Raw genomic sequence first — 18,249 nt, 5'->3', positions numbered from 1 at the left:
CCCCCCTTGCGTGATAGGGCCTACGGAGCCACATGACCAAGGCACTGTCGCCTCCGCACGTGTGAGAGTGCAGGGCCCCAAGATGGCTGCCAGGCCTCGAGGCCTGACTCCTCTATGTCACTTCCGTACCGGCGAGAAAGGCGGGCCCTCCAGCCAATGAGGCTGTGGGGCGGGCCTTCACCTTGATAGGCACTCGAGTTATCCAATGGTGGCTGCGGGCCCGAGCGACCAGGCACTAACGTCACGCCAAGTTGCTGAGCGCCGGCAGGCGGGGCCGGGGCGGCCAAACCAATGCGATGGCCGGGGCGGAGTCGGGAGCTCTATAAGTTGTCGGTAGGCGGGCACTCCGCCCTAGTTTCTAAGGATCATGTCTGCGAGCCAGGATTCCCGGTAAGAAAGGCATTTGCTAGAGATTGTGGCTGCTTATTTTGCCGCCCTCTTCCGACGGGCCCGCTGGGGGTAGCTGAGAGGCCCACCAGGGTTGCGGGAGAAACCGAGCCGGGCTGGGGGGAGGGTCCGGCCTGGAGGGGCGAGGGGGAAGATCCACGGCCGACGCGACCACCAGGTCGAGGCGGAGGGCAGGGACAGCCCGGCTAGGGTCAGGCGTGCGAGGTTTGTTACGAGGCCTCGACCTGAGGCGCCGCCGTGCGCGAAGCCCCGGCGCTGAGTGGTGAGACGGGGTCGCGACCTGGCGTGGGAAAGAAAGGTGGAGGCGGCCGCCACTATGTGTGGCCCAGAGCCGGCAGGTCCGGTTGCCTCCCTGTGCCGGGGGAGGGACGGAGCGCGGGGTTCCGGAGGATTCTGACGGTACTACTCGCGAGAGGCGGGGGTGCCTGGTCCTTAGATCCAGTCACTTCGTCGCGGCTAAAACACGGGTCGGGGAGAAGAAACCGGCCGTTCAGTGTGCTGGTTTTCTTGACGGCCAGGACTGAGCCTAACCCCGAGGAGCGGCCGCGTGAGGCACCAGGAGCCCACCCGGCGCCGGGCGGGCGGGTCCATTTTGCCGCACAAGCAGGGCTATTGGCAAACTGCGGATGGGCAGGTCCACCTTCCTTCGGGGGTGAGCGGCCTGAGGTATGGGAGGGCGACGCTACTTCGCGACGGGGGCGGGCGGGATGTGGATTGTTCCATGCAGGGGTGGGAGACGCCGCCGGGTGGTCGAGGGAGCGAGCACATGGTGGCCTGAGGCGTTCCCCTCCCCCAGTCTGCTTCGCTTCTAAGTGTTGTGCAATCTCCCCCTTTGCTAGCTCGGCTTGGGCTCATTGTGCGCGAGGCCGCCACCGCCCGCGGCCTCCCACATCCGGGCAACGCGAGGGGGGGCTTCGGCTGGAGGGAGTGGGGGAGGGCGCGGGCAGGATGACGTGGGGGGAAGGGGATGTCCTACCCTCCGATCTGGGAGGTGAAGGGCGGGACTTCCGGCGCGCTGATGCTGCGGTGGGAGGTGCACGCGCTTGGGCTTTAAGCGGCTGGGTCGGGCCCACGTGGACCCGGCGGCAAGCACCACCTCTGGGCACCGTGAGCGCGGCGGCACGCCTGCCAGCCTGTTTTCAGAAAGGGTCACCCCCTTATGTCGGGGGTGGCCTGGCCTGAGCCGCTGCCTGCATGGGGCAAAGGGCTCAGTTTTATAGAAATTCCTCTTTTGGGTACCTTTTGGGAGCTGGTGGGAGATGGATCTGGGAGAGCAGGTTGATGCATCATGCAGGCCACTCCTGACAGAGCCCGGCTGTCAGGATTTTTGAGTGCTTCGGTCGGGCAGGGGAGAAAACTTGTGCTTTAAACCAACAGATCCAGAGACAATGGCCCCGATGGGATGGAGCCCGAAGGCGTCATCGAGGTGAGACTGGAGAAATGGAATTCTGTCCTCCCCCGTTACAACTTTCAGCCTAACAGTTGTATAGAGTGGCCTCTTGATTGATTTCCCAGACCATCTAGAAGCAGCTGGTTTCCCTAAAGGGAGGAGGGGTTGTAAGCTCTGAGGCTTTGGTTAGTAGGCACCAGATTCTGTTTGCTCTGAGACTACAGCTCAGCTCCACCTTTTCCATGACTCAAGCTTTAATTTATTTGCATCCCCTAGAGTAACTGGAATGAGATTGTTGACAGCTTTGATGACATGAACCTCTCGGAGTCCCTTCTCCGTGGTATCTACGCCTATGGTTTTGAGAAGCCCTCTGCCATCCAGCAGCGAGCCATTCTACCTTGTATCAAGGGTGAGACCTCTCAGTCCCAGAAGACATTCTGGACTGTCCCTGACCTGGGTAGAGTGGCATCTGGTTGGTGATGCCCATCTCATATCAGCCAGGGACAAAGCAACTCCTTGTTCATCCCAGCTTGGCTTCTGATCTGTGTCCATGTCTGGTTCATGCCTTGGACACATACGTTTCTTTTAAAGAGGTAGTATTGTAGCCAGCTTATACTTGCATCTACAGCCATGTTTCTAGTCCAGCTTTGTGTGCAGTACTAGATGAGTTAATAACTGGTCCTTGTTTCTGAGCTGGTTCCCATTGTGTAACTGTTGATTGGGAAGGTAGTTTGTGAGCCATGAAATGCTTGGTTCATTGGTTGCATATTTGACCTAATTAACCTAGGACTTGAATATCCCAAAGGGTATGCTCTTTACTACATTTAACTCCTAATTGATTTGTTTAGGTTATGATGTGATTGCTCAAGCCCAATCTGGGACTGGGAAAACGGCCACATTTGCCATATCGATTCTGCAGCAGATTGAATTAGATCTAAAAGCCACCCAGGCCTTGGTCCTAGCACCCACTCGAGAATTGGCTCAGCAGGTAAGAGTGGCTTCTATTCCCTCTTTAAGGGCTGATTTAGGAATGATGAGTATAATCCAAGGACCAGAGAAGTCTTCTCTGATCACCACCTTGGGAGGAAGAGATGGGTGCCCTAACACTCTCGAGACCTGCTGGGTTAATTAGAAGCTATTTCTTACCCACACGTAGCCATGGCTTCCTCCATCCGTTTCCTGAGTCAAATGGGAAGGCTGCTGGGTGAGGCCTGGCTGGCTGGGCAAGTTTGGCTGTGTTCTGAATAAGCACCTTCACTATGGGCTAAGAGACACCTTAGTGGTGGGGGTGATCTTACAGTAGTCAGAGCAGACGGACAGTCCTTTTTTCACTCTTGCTTAATGGCCAGAGCTGTTTCATGCCTGGGGCATACACAATTCTAATGCTGGACTTTTTCCTGGGTCATGCTGCAACACTGATCTCAGCATGTTTTTAAATGTTCTGTGGCGGGGGCAGTGATGATTCTGGGTGTGGGTAATGTAAGAAGTTACAGCAGAGCTCCATTCTAAGGCACTTGGCTCTCAGCTTTCTCAGAGTGAACATGCCTCATAGCTTGGGTCCTATGGCAGGAGTGCAATAGGATGTGGATATGCATCACCTGTTCTATAAAACCGGTTGCTGGCTGGGAGCAGTGGCTCACTCCTATAATCTCAACACTTTGGGAGGCCAAGGCAGGCAGATCACTTGAGATCAGGAGTTGGAGACCAGCCTGGCCAACATAGTGAAACCCCGCCTCTACTAAAAATACAAAAATTAGCCAGGCATGGTGGCGTGTGCCTTTTATCCCAGCTACTCGGGAAGCTCAGACAGGAGAATTTAACCCAGGAGGCGGAGGTTGCAGTGAGCTGAGATTGTGCCATTGCACTCCAGCCTGGGCAACGAGCCAAAGCTCTGTCTCAAAAAAAACAAAAAAACTGGTTGCTGCGTGATGAGGCAGTTGGTCAAATTAGCTTTCAGAAAGTTAAGGGTTCTAAATATCTAGAGCAAGAAACTGAATTAATTATCTGAGCGGCCTTATTGTGAATCACTGTACACTCAGGAACCAGACTGAGTTGAAATCCTGTCTTTGCCACCTATTGACAGCACGATCTTAAGTGGATTTTAGCCTCTGCCTGTTTCTCAGCTGAATGTGAGTTTGATAATAGTGCATGCCCCAAAGTTGGTTAGGAATAAGTACATGAAAAACATTTAAGAATGGTGCCTGGCACAGTTGTAGCTAATATATGAGCACCCATCTTTCTCTGCTCAGATACAGAAGGTGGTCATGGCACTAGGAGACTACATGGGTGCCTCCTGTCATGCCTGTATCGGGGGCACCAACGTGCGTGCTGAGGTGCAGAAACTGCAGATGGAAGCTCCCCACATCATCGTGGGTACCCCTGGCCGTGTGTTTGATATGCTTAACCGGAGATATCTGTGTGAGTAATGCAGTTCTCCAGTCCCCTGGGTCACTTTGCTCTTGTGCACGCTTTCCAGTCTTTCAGCGTAAGCCAAAGTCATTCCCAGGAATGCTGGTTTCCTTCTGGGGAAGAGCTGCTCTGTGATGGAGCCCATGCGTGTCATCTGAGCCTCTGGCTTCCCTGCCAGCGCAGCCCAGGCAGTGTCCTACTTCCCAGGGCTGTTGTCTGCCTGGCGGGAAGGTCCTGGGCAACTGATCAGTCTTTGTACTCTGAGAGCAGACTACTTGGCCCCTCTCTGTTTTTTATCAGCGAAGTTGGATATATCTCTCCCACATTTCCCTAACATGCTATATATTGGCTTTTTTTTTTCTTCTCTAGCTCCCAAATACATCAAGATGTTTGTACTGGATGAAGCCGACGAAATGTTAAGCCGTGGATTCAAAGACCAGATCTATGACATATTCCAAAAGCTCAACAGCAACACCCAGGTGAGGGCAGTCTTGCTTGAATAGCTAATGATTCTTAAAAAATAGCAAGTGCCAGGGGAACCAAATTCTGGATTCTTGTCTTGAGCCCTTTTATGCATCTGCTTCAGTTTTAGCTGTGGCTAGGGAAGGCAGCAGGCCTCGGGAAGGAACCACTGCTCTAAGACTGGCCTTTTTTTCCACTAGGTAGTTTTGCTGTCAGCCACAATGCCTTCTGATGTGCTTGAGGTGACCAAGAAGTTCATGAGGGACCCCATTCGGATTCTTGTCAAGAAGGAAGAGTTGACCCTGGAGGGTATCCGCCAATTCTACATCAACGTGGAACGAGAGGTGGGGCCCAGTGCAGGAGGCGGGCCTGGTAGTGAGTTGTTGGGTATAGCCCCTGACTGATTTTTGTCCGCCAACCTCCAGGAGTGGAAGCTGGACACACTATGTGACTTGTATGAAACCCTGACCATCACCCAGGCAGTCATCTTCATCAACACCCGGAGGAAGGTGGACTGGCTCACCGAGAAGATGCATGCTCGAGATTTCACTGTATCCGCCATGGTGTGTTTGCCCGCTGCCAACCCGTTGTGGGTCTGCCCGTCAGAAGTGTCCTACTTGAAGCCAGGGTTCCTGGAACCCATGTGCCTACCTGGTCTGCTGCATGTTTGTTTTCTCTTCTAGCATGGAGATATGGACCAAAAGGAACGAGACGTGATCATGAGGGAATTTCGTTCTGGCTCTAGCAGAGTTTTGATTACTACTGACCTGCTGGTGAGTAGAGGGAACTGATAGGAAAGGCAGAAGGGAGGATCCAAGGTGATTCCCTCTCCAAGGGGACATCAGTGCCTCTCAGGAAAGTAGCAGCTTGGAATAGAATCTGGCATGCCTAAGGCCTTTGGGGAACTGGGATGTTTATTTCCTCTGCCTTCCTTGGCTGCCCACATGGATGCCTAAGTGTCTTCCCTCCGGGATAGTGTCCTCCGTGCACACGCTGAAGAGTTGTCTTTCTTGACGTAGGCCAGAGGCATTGATGTGCAGCAGGTTTCTTTAGTCATCAACTATGACCTTCCCACCAACAGGGAAAACTATATCCACAGGTAAGTGTAGATCTGGAACACTCCCCCACCCCTTCATGCCTGGCCCTCCCTGGGCTTAAAGCTCCTGATATTCCTCATCCCCTTCCTTGTTTTCCAGAATCGGTCGAGGTGGGCGGTTTGGCCGTAAAGGTGTGGCTATTAACATGGTGACAGAAGAAGACAAGAGGACTCTTCGAGACATTGAGACCTTCTACAACACCTCCATTGAGGAAATGCCCCTCAATGTTGCTGACCTCATCTGAGGGGCTGTCCTGCCACCCAGCCCCAGCCAGGGCTCAATCTGGGGGCTGAGGAGCAGCAGGAGGGGGGAGGGAAGGGAGCCAAGGGATGGACATCTTGTCATTTTTTTTCTTTGAATAAATGTCACTTTTTGAGGCAAAAGAAGGAACCGTGAACATTTTAGACACCCTTTTCTTTGGGGTAGGCTCTTGCCCCAGGCGCCGGCTCTTCTCCCAAAAGAAAGAAAAAAAAAACACTAATCCATATCCCTAACCTAGTAACCTCCAGATCCCAGAGGCTCTCCTCACCTCAGCTGTGCTCCTTTGAAAGTGATTCAAGGGACTATGTCACTCAGCCTCATTTGCTGGACCAAATCTGGAGGGAGAACCCCTAAAACCCGAGTGAGGTTGCCCAGGGGGTTGTCCCCAGGTGGGGGGAAGCAGGGGAGAGAAAATGGTAGCCATTTTTACATTGTTTTGTATAGTATTTATTGATTCAGGAAACAAACACAAAATTCTGAATAAAATGACTTGGAAACTGCCTGTTTGGGCTTCTCATTTCTTACCTCCCCTTCCCTCTCCCACCTGCTACTGGGTGCATCTCTGCTCCCCTCTTCGCCAGCAGATGGTTTCGGCTGTGTTGCTTTCTTGTCACCATCTGGGTTCCCAGACCGTGAAAAGCCATGTTCTCAGCTCTGAGAACGATGATGCTGACTGGAGTGCTGCCCCTCTGTAAAGGGCTGGGTGTGGATGGTCACAAGCCCCTCACGTGCCTCAGCCGAGAGGAAGTAGTACAGGGGTCAGCCCAGAAGTCCGGGGGAAAGGGGAGTGGAAACACCGATTTCCCCACCACTGAAGGAGGGGCCTGTACCTCAGCTGTTCTCATAGCCACCTGCCACAACTGCCAAGCAAGTTTTGCTGAGTTTGACACATGGATCCCTATGGATCAACTGCCCTAGGACTCCGTTTGCACCCATGTGACACTGCTGACTTTGCCCTGATGAAGCAGGGCCAACAGTCCCCTAACTTAATTACAAAAACTAATGACTAAGAGAGAGGTGGCTAGAGCTGAGGCCCCTGAGTCAGGCTGTGGGTGGGATCATCTCCAGTACAGGAAGTGAGACTTTCATTTCCTCCTTTCCAAGAGAGGGCTAAGGGAGCAGGGTTGAGCAACTGGTGCAGACAGCCTAGCTGGACTTTGGGTGAGGCGGTTCAGCCATGAGGCTGGCTGTGCTTTTCTCAGGGGCCCTGCTGGGGCTACTGGCAGGTAAGGAGGAAGGAGGCTGCGGGGAGGGGGCCCCTGGGAGGGAGCCTGCCCCTGGGTTGCTAACCATCTCCTCTCTGCCTGCCAAAAGCCCAGGGGACAGGGAATGACTGTCCTCACAAAAAATCGGCCACTTTGCTGCCATCTTTCACGGTGACACCCACAGCTACAGAGAGCACTGGAACAACCAGCCACAAGACTACCAAGAGCCACAAAACCACCACTCACAGGACAACCACCACAGGCACCACCAGCCACGGACCCACAACTGCCACTCACAACCCCACCACCACCAGCCATGGAAATGGCACAGTTCATCCAACAAGCAATAGCACTGCCACCAGCCAGGGACCCTCAACTGCCACTCACAGTCCTGCCACCACTAGTCATGGAAATGCCACGGTTCATCCAACAAGCAACAGCACTGCCACCAGCCCAGGATTCACCAGTTCTGCCCACCCAGGACCACCTCCACCCTCTCCAAGTCCTAGCCCAGCCTCCAAGGAGACCATTGGAGACTACACGTGGACCAATGGTTCCCAGCCCTGTGTCCACCTCCAAGCCCAGATTCAGATTCGAGTCATGTACACAACCCAGGGTGGAGGAGAGGTAAAGCTAAAACTGGGGTACGAGAGGGGAGGGAGGCAGGACTGGCTATAGGCTCAGAGGGAAGAAGAGGGGACAGGGAACCTTGGCTGGCATCGCATGCAATCTTGTGACCTTCTGATCTTTAACTTCCGCAGGCCTGGGGCATCTCTGTACTGAACCCAAACAAAACCAAGGTCCAGGGAAGCTGTGAGGGTGCCCATCCCCACCTGCTTCTCTCATTCCCCTATGGACACCTCAGCTTTGGATTCATGCAGGTATAGCCATGACTTCAGTCTCACCCCTCACTCAGCCTCCCGGCACCCCACCCCTCCCAATCCCACACCCTACTCCTTCCTCTGTGGAGAGGGATACCACCTGCGCCTTCCTGTTCGCCCCACAGGACCTCCAGCAGAAGGTTGTCTACCTGAGCTACATGGCGGTGGAGTACAATGTGTCCTTCCCCCACGCAGCACGTAAGTAACCTCCTTCCCTTTCTCATTGCTACCACTAGACGCCAGGGTTCCTGAAAGGACTAAGCTGGGGCCAGGGAGGTGGATAGGATCTGACCCTTCCTCACTCCTCCAGAGCGGACATTCTCGGCTCAGAATGCATCCCTTCGAGATCTCCAAGCACCCCTGGGCCAGAGCTTCAGCTGCAGCAACTCGAGCATCCTTCTTTCACCAGCTGTCCACCTCGATCTGCTCTCCCTGAGGCTCCAGGCTGCTCAGCTGCCCCACACAGGGGTCTTTGGGCAAAGTAAGACCTACCTACTCCTTCCCTCCTAGAATCCTCCCACTGCACTGAAAACCCCTTCCCCAGGCCCATAAGTGAAGGGGTGGCCTGCCCCTCCACACCTGTGGGTGCTTCTCGTTAGGTGGGACGAAAGACTTGAGAAAAGGAATAAGACACAGAGACAAAGTGTAGAGAAGGAAAAGCGGGGCCCAGGGGACCGGTGCTGTGCTTACAGAGGACCCACACCGGCCCCCTGGGCCACCCCTTCACATAAGCCACTCATCTCTCTTCTTAACCCAAATCTCGCTCTCCCAGCTTCTCATGGCTACAGGGCAACTGTCCTTCCATCCTCTACAAGACTCTGCCAGTTTCCCCCTTTTATCACTGCTGAGTCACTGCGGTGAGCTCCTCACCAATCTCCTACTCCCCAGCATCCCCCCATTCCCTCCTCCCACCTTTATCCCAACCAGCATGTCACTGCAAATACCTACCTGCCCTATCCTTCCACCAGGTTTCTCCTGCCCCAGTGACCGGTCCATCTTGCTGCCTCTCACCATCGGCCTGATCCTTCTTGGCCTCCTCGCCCTGGTGCTTATTGCCTTCTGCATCATCCGGAGACGCCCATCCGCCTACCAGGCCCTCTGAGCATTTGCTTCAAACCCCAGGGCACTGAGGGGGTTGGGGTGTGGTGGGGGGGTACCCTTATTTCCTCGACATGCAGCTGGCTCAAAGACAATGTTATTTTCCTTCCCTTTCTTGAAGAACAAAAAGAAAGCCGGGCATGATGGCTCGTGCCTGTAATCCCAGCACTTTGGGAGGCTGAGGCAGGTGGATCACTGGAGGTCAGGAGTTTGAGACCAGCCTGGCCAACATGGTGAAACCCCGTCTCTACTAAAAATACAAAAAAATTAGCCAGGTGTGGTGGCATAGCCCCGGCTGGCCTGTAATCCCAGCTACTCGGGAGGCTGAGGCAGAATTGCTTGAACCCAGGAGGCGGAGGTTGCAGTAAGCCAAGATCGCGCCACTGCACTCCAGCCTGGGCGACAGAGCCAGACTGTCTCAAATAAATAAATATGAGATAATGCAGTTGGGAGGAGGGAGGGAGTTTTATTAAATGTGACGAACTGCCCCCCCAGCAGGAGAGCAGTAAAATTTATGCAAATCTTTGACGGGGTTTTCCTTGTCCTGCCAGGATTAAAAGCCATGAGTTTCTTGTCACATGCCTTTCTGTGCCTTCCATGGCTGGGTCTCAGGGAGCCGGAAGCAGCTGCTGAGGAGGGATGAAAATGTCAGTGTGTGACGATGCCTCATGGGCTCACCCCCCAAAGCCTGGCACAGCTGGTTGGGTCTGCCGTGCCTCCCTTCCTTCCTCCTCTTGGGGCCACTGGCTGCTCCAGTTCCCCATCCCTGGCAAGCCGGTAGAGCCATTCATCCCCGCAGCCTTTTTCCTGACCCTCGTACAGTTTCAGATGCAGCAAACAGCCAAAGCAATGAGTGGGAGGCTGTGGAATTTCATTCCCAAAGGCAGCGCCAGTGGCTCCTGGGCAATGAGAATGTCCTGTCCTGTCCACCGTATTCAGGGCCAGCAGAAGAGCCCGATTAAACCCTCGCAGCACCTGGGATGCTCCTATCCCACCTGCAAGGGGTTGAATCAAGCAGGAGCAGTGGGTACTCTGACCTCCACTGGGGGCTCCTGGGAACAGCATGCCCCCCAGACAGGGCCACCCGCCAAGCCTAACTTCATGTCCCCAGTACTTGAGGTGAGGAGTGTCACTCTCAGGACAGCCAAGGTCCAGATTCTAGAAAGGGCCTCCCAGATGGCCACAGCCTGCACCACCAGTGAGCGCCAGTCCCGCCCGTTACAGTTGGCTGTGGCTCAATCCCTGGGAGCCAGGATGAGCAGCACCCCCCCAGCCGTAGGAGCCCCAGGAGGCTTCCGGCCTCCAAGGCCCAGAGACTGCCCCACAAGGGCAGCCCTCACCTGGCAGGGCCCCAGCAAGCCCCACCTCAGCCTGCAGACATCCGTGTGACCTTGCAGACTTCGGAGGGGGGCCGCCAAAGGGCTGATCCACAGCGGAATGACGCACGGGTGGGCACCGTGGGTTGGCGTCCCGGCGGTCGGTAACGAAGCACAACGCCCCCACCAGGTAGTCCAAGGTGCCCTTTCCCAAGCAGCGCTGCAGAGTACACTCGGCCTCGCCGAAGTCTCTGCCCAGCACGTGGTGCGCCCTCGGGCCAGCGGGGAGGGGGAAAACCCCGGGACTGCCTCGCCAGGCCTCGGCTCCCCGGAGACTCTTGGGGCTCTGGGCCCCAGGGGTGATTCAGGGGCTGCCCTTCCCGACCTGGGCTCGCCTCCCCGACCTCCTCCTCTGCTTCACTGTCCCGGGCCCAGCAGTTGCCGGCGCACTCATGCTCCGAGGCCTGAGCCGACCGGAGGCGAGACAAGCACAGGGCCCTGCGCGCAACCAGGCACCTAAGGAGGCCTGCCCGGTGCAGACTCTCCTGCTCCCACCGGCGCCCTAACCTCTAGAGTCGCTGAGAGAACGGGAGCTAGTAGCGCCCCCACCCAACGCCACCTCGGAGACTCGGGCTCCTTCTTTCTCAACTTCGAACAATACAAAGTGTGCTAGGAGAAGACAAGATGGCGCCCAGCAGGAAGAGCGGAGAAAGGCAGGGGTGTAAATCTGGCTTCCAAACTGGAAGCGTCAACAAAGGCGTGGGAGGTCTAACTGCGCAGGCGTGCAGCTTCGGTAAACTTTAGAATTCCAACAGCGGGGCGCGTCCAAAACGTGGTCCCTGACTGAGACTTATTTTACGCCACTAGAGCGGGGGTGGGTAGCGTCAGAAAGAGCGGGGAGCAGGGGGCGGGCCAGCTTCGCCGCGGGAAAGGAACGGGAGGCGGAGTGTCCGCAGCGCGCACGCGCAACGAAAGTCAATGGCGGTCTGGAGAGATTGGCGGAAGCTAGCTTTGCAATATGGCGGCCGAGGCGGATGGACCGCTTAAACGGCTGCTCGTGCCGATTCTTTTACCTGAGAAATGCTACGACCAACTTTTCGTTCAGTGGGACTTGCTTCACGGTGAGTTTTATTCAGCGTCCGATCCAAGTCCTACTCTAGTGACCGTGGGCCCTTAGTCCATTACATCTTGATCAGCGACTAAGTGACGGCAGTGACTGCCGCCACGCCGAGCTGGACGGAAGTCACTTCTGAGAAGGGCGGAAGTGTCTCGGGCTCCTTAGAGGGAGGACACCATATTAGTGCCAGTGGGGAAGTCACTGGGTGGAATTACTTCTTTGTGGAGTTTGTGCTGTAGCGACAATGAAAAACGAAAAGTCTCAACTTTTATAAAACAAAATAAAAATTAAGTCAAATCATGCCAACCTTTATTAGCTCGCTAGCAGGGTTAAACTTAATTCAAAGCCCCTGATGAATCGGGCCTTCATTGCACCCCCAAAGGCTCCGCCACCCCGATTGCTTTCTTTCCAGCCTCCAGGTTTGCTCATAGTCTGATTTCAGAATAATTTGCCTCCCTTCCTTTTTCTGATTGCGAGACAGCTCCACAAGGCCCACCGTCAGACCATTTGGGAAGCGTCAGTCTGCCCCTGTCAGTTCATGGTACCTCTCTTGAGCTCGTGGGGCACCTTGTTTTAGGCGCATTCATGACCCGTGAGAGTCAGACTCCCACTAGACCAAGCTCCTTGAGGGGAAGGGTTCAAGGCTAGAGAAGTTGTGGATGGCCAGGGCATAAAAGCAAGCCCCGAAAAGGTAAGGTTTAGTCCCTGAGTAGGGGCCAGGGACAGTCAGAGTGTTCAAGAAAGAGTGGTATGGGGCGGGCACGGTGGCTCAAGCCTGTAATCCCAGCACTTTGGGAGGCCGAGGCAGATGGATCACCTGAGGTCAGGCGTTGGAGACCAGCCTGGCCAACAGGGTGAAACCCCACCTCTACTAAAAATACAAAAAATTAGCCGGGTGTTGTGGCAGGCGCCTGTAATCCCAGCTACTCGGGAGGCTGAGGCAGGAGAATCGCTTAAACCCGGGAGGCAGAGGTTACAGTGAGCCGAGATCGTGCCATTGCACTCCAGCCTGGGCAACAAGAGCGAAACTCCGTCTCAAAATTAAAAAAAGAAAAAAAAAAATTGGTATGAAGACTTGTCTTTGGAGAGAGAAGACATGTGAAATGGGGCACCCATTGGCCCAGAGAAGGGAAATAAAGCATCAGAGAGCTCTTGGGCATTTCTCAGCTTTATACCGGGAAGCAGTGGAGAGCCGTGGAGGTCAAGCCAAGTTTGGATGTTAATTTATAAGGAATGGAAGATTGGATGTGGGGGTGGTAGGCATTGGAGAAAAGCTGTTTTGGAAAGTAATAGTCTGGGGCCCGGCGCGGTAGCTCGAGCCTATAATCCCAGCACTTTAGGAGGCTGAGGCAGGTGGATCATCTGAGGTCAGGAGTTCGAGACCAGCCTGGCCAACATGGTGAAACCCTGTCTCTACTAAAAACACAAAAATTAGCTGGGCATGGTGGTGCGTGCCTGTAATCCTAGCTACTTGGGAGGCTGAGACAAGAGAGTTGCTTGAACCCAAGAGGCAGAGGCTGCAGTGGGCTGAGATTGGGCCACTGCACTCCAGCCTGGGTGACAGAGCAAGACTCTGTCTCAAAAAAAAAAAAGTGTGGTGGTTTGGAGCAGGAAGGACCAGGACTTTCTCCCTGCCCTCCGCCCCTCCTCCCCGCAAGACGATGCAAGACCCTGGTGTGGGTAAGGGGGCTCGGGGAGAGCCCACAGGAGCTTCAAGCCCTGGCCTGGGTTTCAGACATCTCCTGTCTGCTTACCCTTTTTTCTCTCCTCAGTCCCCTGCCTCAAGATTCTCTTCAGCAAAGGCCTGGGGCTGGGCATTGTGGCTGGCTCACTTCTAGGTATGTCTCTTATCTTTCTTTCCTGCTGTTGGGTTAGGGTGGAGGTGCTGAGAGGCCGTCAACTGTGTGGGCGTTCGTTCTGTAGCTGTTGTGTTGCATCCCAAAGAATGGAGAGTTCTCAGTCCTACTTTTCTCGTCTTTCCCCTAGTAAAGCTGCCCCAGGTGTTTAAAATCCTGGGAGCCAAGAGTGCCGAAGGGTTGAGTCTCCAGTCTGTAATGCTGGAGCTAGTGGCATTGACTGGGACCATGGTCTACAGCATCACTAACAGCTTCCCGTTCAGGTGAGGGGCCCACCCTTCCACCCCAAGGGTAATACCCACAACTCTACTGGGGATTAAGGTGAAGGAGGTTACAAGGCAGGAAAGTGGCCGGGCCCAGTGGCTTGCGCCTGTAACCCCAGCATTTTGGGAGGCCGAGGCGGGTGGATCACCTGAGGTCAGGAGTTCGAACTGGCCAACATGGTGAAACCCTGTCTCTACTAAAAATACAAAATTAGCTGGGTGTGGTGATGGGCACCTGTAATCCCAGCTACTTGGGAGGCTGAGGCAGGAGAATCACTTGAACCTGGGAGGCGGAGGTTGCAGTGAGCCAAGATTGCACCACTGCACTCCAGCCTGGGCAACAAGAGCGAAACTCTGTCTTAAAAAAAAAAAAAGGCACGAGGGGCTAGGAAAGTTTTAAGCCCTTTTAGAAACCTAATCATCACCAGTGGAGGTGATCTTGAGAAGGGGTGAGCATCCCAAGAATGGCCACGATTCAGAATGGGCCAATCCCGTGTGGGGGCTGTAGAGAAGCGTGATCAGAGCATGGTGTCCCTGGATGGATGGGCTATGGAGGCTTTCCCTGCCTCTTTCTAGGCCCGCCTTTCTTCCTCCCAACTCTTGACTCTGCAGCTCTTGGGGTGAAGCCTTATTCCTGATGCTCCAGACGATCACCATCTGCTTCCTGGTCATGCACTACAGAGGACAGACTATGAAAGGTGCTGGGGACTTACCCAAGAGCAGGCTATGTGGTTCCTGGGAACCCTGCTGGGAACTCAGGCCTGGGAAAGCCAAATGATGTGGGGAGATTGACAAGGCCTCCTGTCTCCCCACCCCTAGGTGTCGCTTTCCTCGCTTGCTACGGCCTGGTCCTTCTGGTGCTTCTCTCACCTCTGACGCCCTTGACTGTAGTCACCCTGCTCCAGGCCTCCAATGTGCCTGCTGTGGTGGTGGGGAGGGTGGGTACCAGGAGCAAGGGACAAGATGTTGGGGGGGCAGGGTGGAGTGGAAGATCAAAGTGTGGGGGTGTTGGACTTGGGGGAGCGTGGGAAGAGCTCAGGTGACAGAGCCAAAGGTCGCAACTCCTCCCCTAGCTTCTCCAGGCAGCCACCAACTACCACAATGGGCACACAGGCCAGCTCTCAGCCATCACAGCCTTCCTGCTGTTTGGGGGCTCCCTGGCCCGAATCTTCACTTCCATTCAGGTGAGTGCAACATCTTCCTTCTAGAAGGCACTAAAACCTCATCTTACTTCTCCCAGCTAAGGGCCAAAGCTGCCCCGTCAGGAACCTTTGTCCATAGGGGAACCTTTCTTGAGCTATGCTGAAGGGTAACCCTGGCTCTGTCTCTTGCAACCAGGAAACCGGAGATCCCCTGATGGCTGGGACCTTTGTGGTCTCCTCTCTCTGCAACGGCCTCATCGCTGCCCAGCTGCTCTTCTACTGGAATGCAAAGCCTCCCTACAAGCAGAAAAAGGCACAGTAGAGCCAGCTACTGGAGTCATTCCATTTCCACTCATTCACCCAACCTCAGGGTTCTCCCCATCTGAGCCAGCCTGCTGGTGTGACTTACTCATCCTCCATTCCTCTGCACTTGCAGACTTTCTGAGCCAGGGTTTTCTTTTAGTGGAAACAAATGGTTGACGGATCCAGATCCTTAGAAAAGGAGAGGATGGGGGTAGAGTCTCCCAAGCCAAAATTTTGACATTTGAGTGCTTTTGTAAGCCCTGTACATGTACTATTAACTCATTCAGCCAAGCCTCCTCCTCTAGCAGCAATTTCCAGCTGTTTAACACTATCCTGGGCAAGTGTTTTACCCTGTCCTCCAGCCTCCCTGCTTCCCTTCTGGCCCTAGGAGACCGAGCCTGGACGGCAGAGTGGAGAGGACTGGGAGGCTGTGGCTGTCTCCCTCCCTCAGCCCGGCTGGGACTGTCTCCTGGACCCCAGTGCTGCGGTGGGGGAAGGGGGATGGAGAATGACTCAGGCAGGGCCCCAGGGTGGGGTGAGGAGGTTCCTGCTCTGGCAGGTCTAGGCGGAAGGGAGTGGAGATGGGGCTGGTTCCTGCTGCAGTGAGGGGAACAGATGGGACAATAAAGACTGGAGACTCAGTTGAGTAATACAAAACTGTTTAATACTACCAAAAATATAACTGTATGTTGTGCGGCTCTCCCTGGCTATCATGGGAGGACTGCAGGCTGCCTCTGAACTGTAGTCCAAGAGGAGAAAGGGTTGACAGCCTGGGGTAGGGGATGCTGCTGGATTAAAAAAGGAGGATGAGGCCCGTCCGGTGAGGTCTGCGTCCATGAGGGTTAGAGGTGGGTTAGGGGCATGGGGGCACCAGAAAGGGGAGGGTTGTATGGAGTGGGAGAGGCAGGGGGCAGGTAATGGGTATAGGTGGGCAGCAGCTCCCCCTGGAGCCTAGGGTCACTCTGAGGGAGGGAGCACGGTGTGGGGGCTTCCAGTTTGCAGTGGGAAGAGCTGCAGAGAGAAACAAGAGGTTAGAAGGCACTTCCCTGGGTTGGAGGTGAGTCTGGCCAGTTCTGGGCAGGCAGGGTAGAGCGTGCAAGCCACCCCCCCAGCCCTGGCTACCAGCCCGCTGGGCGCAGCAGGCATGGAAGCTGACCCCCGGATGGAGAGCCCGCGGCCCTGTTGGGGCACGCTCGGGAGCGGGCTTGCGTGCTGTTTTCCTCTTGGGGAGTCAGGCCAGGAAGGGGCAGAATGAGCTTGGCCTCTCCTTGCCCTGGGGGCTGGGAGAGGAAGCTGGGTCACACACAGGCCAGAAGCAGGGGGGAAACGGGGCATCTAACTAGGACACAATCGCATCCAGGGGTCAGTCACCTGACCCTACAGGGCCGCCACCTTCAGACTGAGATGGAAACGCCCTCTGGGAGAACCCTGACCCGCCCCACCCTACACAGGCGCCGGAGGTACTGGGCCTGCGCCCGCCACACTTTGGCCGCGAGTGGCTTCTGCTTGGGTGGGCTCCCGTCCTCCAGCATCCGCCCCCACCAAGGCTCCAGGAGAGGGGCGCATGGGCCTCCGTCTTCGGCCCACTTCCCAGGCACTCACCCATGGCTGCCGGGCAGGTAGGCTGTCGAGTAGTTGGGGGGTCTGTACCCAAAGCCTCTGCTCGGTTGGGTGGTCGCGTACCCTGGCCCCCAGAGCGGGTCGCCGCTGGCCAGGTTGCCTCTTCCCTGTCCGCAGCGGGAAGGTCCGGCGCCCGAGCTCTTGGCCTTGCGCCGGGGCCGGTACTTGTAGTCGGGGTAGTCGCGCAGGTGTCGGGCGCGGAGCCGCTTGGCCTCCTCCACGAAGGGCCGCTTCTCGTCCTCGTCCAGCAGCTTCCACTGCGCACCCAGGCGCTTGGAGATCTCGGAGTTGTGCATCTTGGGGTTCTGCTGCGCCATCTGGCGGCGCTGAGCGGAGCTCCACACCATGAACGCGTTCATCGGCCGCTTCACCTTCTCCAGGGGCAGCGCCCCGGGGGCCGCGGGGCTCCCAGCGCCCTCCGGCTCCTGGGGTCCCGAAGATGAGGAGGCAGCAGCCGTGGGAGCCGGAGGCTCCAGACTCCAGGCCTGGTCCTGTGAGGAGCCTGGTAGCGCCATGGGTTGGGAGAAGCCTTAAGAGGGCGTCCTGAATGCCCTCCCCTCAACGTGAAGCGTCGATCCTGAAAATGGAAAGGTCTTCCCAGTCTGGAGTCGTTGCCGAGGAACTTGGGTCCTTAAAAAGTGTATTTTATCCCCAAGCCCAGAGCTTAAACTGGAGCCTTTGCTTCCAACCAGTTCGGCACACTTTGGGGAGAGTCGAATGCAAAATCCGCTGTCTGGTGCCCCGGCACTGAAGAGGTGCTCTGAGGCCTACTGACTGGGGGACCCCCAGTCCCTCTCCCCGACCCGCAGCTGCGATCAGACCGACCTTCCGTGGAGGGGGTAAACCATAAACCCCTTTGTGGTCTCCGGAGTTCCGACAGCTGCCAGGCGCGGATACCCCAGACCTCTCCCACCTGGGCTCAGCGTTTGTGGCAGGCGGGCCAGACCTGGGAACAGCTTTTAAAGACTGACTCCGCCCCTGTCCCTCCCAGAAGACTGCACCTCCTTAAGGGCGCCAACATCCGCAGCCCGTAGGTAAACCCAGGTGTCCTGTTTGTCCCAGCCCCCAACACCCTCAGGGTGCCACGCCCCCCCAACCAAGACCTGATGTCAGGCCTTCCAGCCCGTTGCTGATTGCTTCCCCTCCCTGAAGCACAGGCAATTTAAAGCCAATTCTTTCTACAATGGGATCAAGCACAGGGGGATCAAGTGCCCTCAGGGCCCGAGTTATGCTGAGAGGAGCTTGGGAGCATCCCGGACCACCACCCCAACCCCTTTCCTGGTGCCTGTTGCTCCTCAAATCCCAGACCTGCCCCTGGGGCAAGAAAGGCCGAGGAGGGAGATCATTTTTGTTTCCTGAGTCATTCCAGCAGGTGCTTGGGCCGTGATTCAACCCCTTTCCCAAGTGAGAAAACTTAAGCC

The 18,249-nt window shown here is 55.8% G+C and overlaps 4 protein-coding genes, 1 long non-coding RNA gene and 3 other non-coding genes across 14 annotated transcripts; 6 read left to right on the top strand and 2 right to left on the bottom strand.

Annotated features, from left to right (window-relative positions):
* Positions 1 to 86: 86 nt before the first annotated feature.
* EIF4A1 (eukaryotic translation initiation factor 4A1) lies at positions 87 to 6,529 on the top strand. 2 transcript variants are annotated; one of them, XM_055258114.2, is made up of 11 exons: positions 87 to 390; positions 1,786 to 1,834; positions 2,075 to 2,207; positions 2,647 to 2,786; positions 4,048 to 4,216; positions 4,577 to 4,686; positions 4,870 to 5,013; positions 5,095 to 5,232; positions 5,353 to 5,442; positions 5,689 to 5,768; positions 5,866 to 6,529. In XM_055258114.2, exons 1-11 carry the CDS (start codon positions 368 to 370, stop codon positions 6,008 to 6,010), a joined length of 1,221 nt encoding a protein of 406 aa, XP_055114089.1. In that variant the 5' UTR covers positions 87 to 367; the 3' UTR covers positions 6,011 to 6,529. The 2 variants fall into 2 exon arrangements, with proteins under 2 accessions (XP_055114089.1, XP_055114090.1); XM_055258115.2 differs by having other exon boundaries at positions 272 to 390; positions 5,751 to 5,768.
* On the top strand, positions 2,242 to 2,376 carry LOC129470848 (small nucleolar RNA SNORA48). The gene has a single exon (XR_008653368.1). It is a non-coding gene; the product is annotated as a small nucleolar RNA SNORA48 (small nucleolar RNA).
* Positions 4,334 to 4,475, top strand: LOC129470882 (small nucleolar RNA SNORD10). The gene has a single exon (XR_008653399.1). It is a non-coding gene; the product is annotated as a small nucleolar RNA SNORD10 (small nucleolar RNA).
* LOC129470842 (small nucleolar RNA SNORA67) lies at positions 5,481 to 5,617 on the top strand. The gene has a single exon (XR_008653362.1). It is a non-coding gene; the product is annotated as a small nucleolar RNA SNORA67 (small nucleolar RNA).
* An 86-nt stretch (positions 6,530 to 6,615) lies between the features above and the next one.
* On the top strand, positions 6,616 to 9,788 carry CD68 (CD68 molecule). Of its 3 annotated transcripts, none has more exons than XM_055258118.2 (6): positions 6,616 to 7,253; positions 7,423 to 7,859; positions 7,994 to 8,113; positions 8,239 to 8,311; positions 8,424 to 8,594; positions 9,082 to 9,788. In XM_055258118.2, the coding sequence occupies exons 1-6, from the start codon at positions 7,205 to 7,207 to the stop codon at positions 9,213 to 9,215; spliced, it is 984 nt and encodes a 327-aa protein (XP_055114093.2). In that variant the 5' UTR covers positions 6,616 to 7,204; the 3' UTR covers positions 9,216 to 9,788. The 3 variants fall into 3 exon arrangements, with proteins under 3 accessions (XP_055114093.2, XP_055114092.2, XP_055114091.2); XM_055258117.2 differs by having other exon boundaries at positions 7,417 to 7,859; XM_055258116.2 differs by having other exon boundaries at positions 7,342 to 7,859.
* Positions 9,662 to 11,229, bottom strand: LOC134735271 (uncharacterized). Its single transcript, XR_010118265.1, has 2 exons — positions 11,095 to 11,229; positions 9,662 to 9,840 (listed from the first exon to the last, which is right to left on the bottom strand). It is a non-coding gene; the product is annotated as an uncharacterized lncRNA (long non-coding RNA).
* On the top strand, positions 10,812 to 15,865 carry MPDU1 (mannose-P-dolichol utilization defect 1). 4 transcript variants are annotated; one of them, XM_055258121.2, is made up of 7 exons: positions 10,812 to 11,648; positions 13,417 to 13,482; positions 13,631 to 13,763; positions 14,376 to 14,461; positions 14,583 to 14,701; positions 14,837 to 14,947; positions 15,102 to 15,865. In XM_055258121.2, exons 1-7 carry the CDS (start codon positions 11,546 to 11,548, stop codon positions 15,225 to 15,227), a joined length of 744 nt encoding a protein of 247 aa, XP_055114096.1. In that variant the 5' UTR covers positions 10,812 to 11,545; the 3' UTR covers positions 15,228 to 15,865. The 4 variants fall into 4 exon arrangements, with proteins under 4 accessions (XP_055114096.1, XP_055114097.1, XP_063485606.1 ...); XM_055258122.2 differs by lacking the exon at positions 14,583 to 14,701 and having other exon boundaries at positions 11,318 to 11,648; positions 14,376 to 14,522; XM_063629536.1 differs by lacking the exon at positions 14,376 to 14,461 and having other exon boundaries at positions 11,468 to 11,648.
* SOX15 (SRY-box transcription factor 15) lies at positions 15,851 to 17,761 on the bottom strand. The gene is made up of 2 exons (XM_055258129.1): positions 16,811 to 17,761; positions 15,851 to 16,219 (listed from the first exon to the last, which is right to left on the bottom strand). The coding sequence occupies exons 1-2, from the start codon at positions 17,341 to 17,343 to the stop codon at positions 16,051 to 16,053; spliced, it is 702 nt and encodes a 233-aa protein (XP_055114104.1). The 5' UTR covers positions 17,344 to 17,761; the 3' UTR covers positions 15,851 to 16,050.
* Between the last annotated feature and the right edge of the window lie 488 nt (positions 17,762 to 18,249).

Source organism: Symphalangus syndactylus, chromosome 20 (genome assembly GCF_028878055.3).
Source record: "Symphalangus syndactylus isolate Jambi chromosome 20, NHGRI_mSymSyn1-v2.1_pri, whole genome shotgun sequence".
Lineage (NCBI taxonomy): Eukaryota > Metazoa > Chordata > Mammalia > Primates > Hylobatidae > Symphalangus > Symphalangus syndactylus.
This window is presented reverse-complemented; position numbering and strand designations above follow the sequence as displayed.

What these genes read in the sequence shown, in the direction of transcription:
- EIF4A1 (XM_055258114.2), top strand. Translation starts at nt 368, where the DNA reads ATGTCTGCGAGCCAGGATTCCCG. An exon ending in CATTCTACCTTGTATCAAGG is followed by an intron (nt 2,208 to 2,646) that starts GTGAGACCTCTC and finishes TGATTTGTTTAG; the next exon opens with GTTATGATGTGATTGCTCAA. An exon ending in ATTTCACTGTATCCGCCATG is followed by an intron (nt 5,233 to 5,352) that starts GTGTGTTTGCCC and finishes TTTCTCTTCTAG; the next exon opens with CATGGAGATATGGACCAAAA.
- CD68 (XM_055258116.2), top strand. Translation starts at nt 7,205, where the DNA reads ATGAGGCTGGCTGTGCTTTTCTCAGGGGCCCTGCTGGGGCTACTGGCA. An exon ending in CCTGCTGGGGCTACTGGCAG is followed by an intron (nt 7,254 to 7,341) that starts GTAAGGAGGAAG and finishes GCCTGCCAAAAG; the next exon opens with CCCAGGGGACAGGGAATGAC. An exon ending in GTCCTTCCCCCACGCAGCAC is followed by an intron (nt 8,312 to 8,423) that starts GTAAGTAACCTC and finishes TCACTCCTCCAG; the next exon opens with AGCGGACATTCTCGGCTCAG.
- MPDU1 (XM_063629536.1), top strand. Translation starts at nt 11,546, where the DNA reads ATGGCGGCCGAGGCGGATGGACCGCTTAAACGGCTGCTCGTGCCGATT. An exon ending in TGTGGCTGGCTCACTTCTAG is followed by an intron (nt 13,483 to 13,630) that starts GTATGTCTCTTA and finishes TCTTTCCCCTAG; the next exon opens with TAAAGCTGCCCCAGGTGTTT. An exon ending in GAATCTTCACTTCCATTCAG is followed by an intron (nt 14,948 to 15,101) that starts GTGAGTGCAACA and finishes TCTTGCAACCAG; the next exon opens with GAAACCGGAGATCCCCTGAT.
- SOX15 (XM_055258129.1), bottom strand. Translation starts at nt 17,343, where the DNA reads ATGGCGCTACCAGGCTCCTCACAGGACCAGGCCTGGAGTCTGGAGCCT. An exon ending in TACCTGCCCGGCAGCCATGG is followed by an intron (nt 16,220 to 16,810) that starts GTGAGTGCCTGG and finishes TTCTCTCTGCAG; the next exon opens with CTCTTCCCACTGCAAACTGG.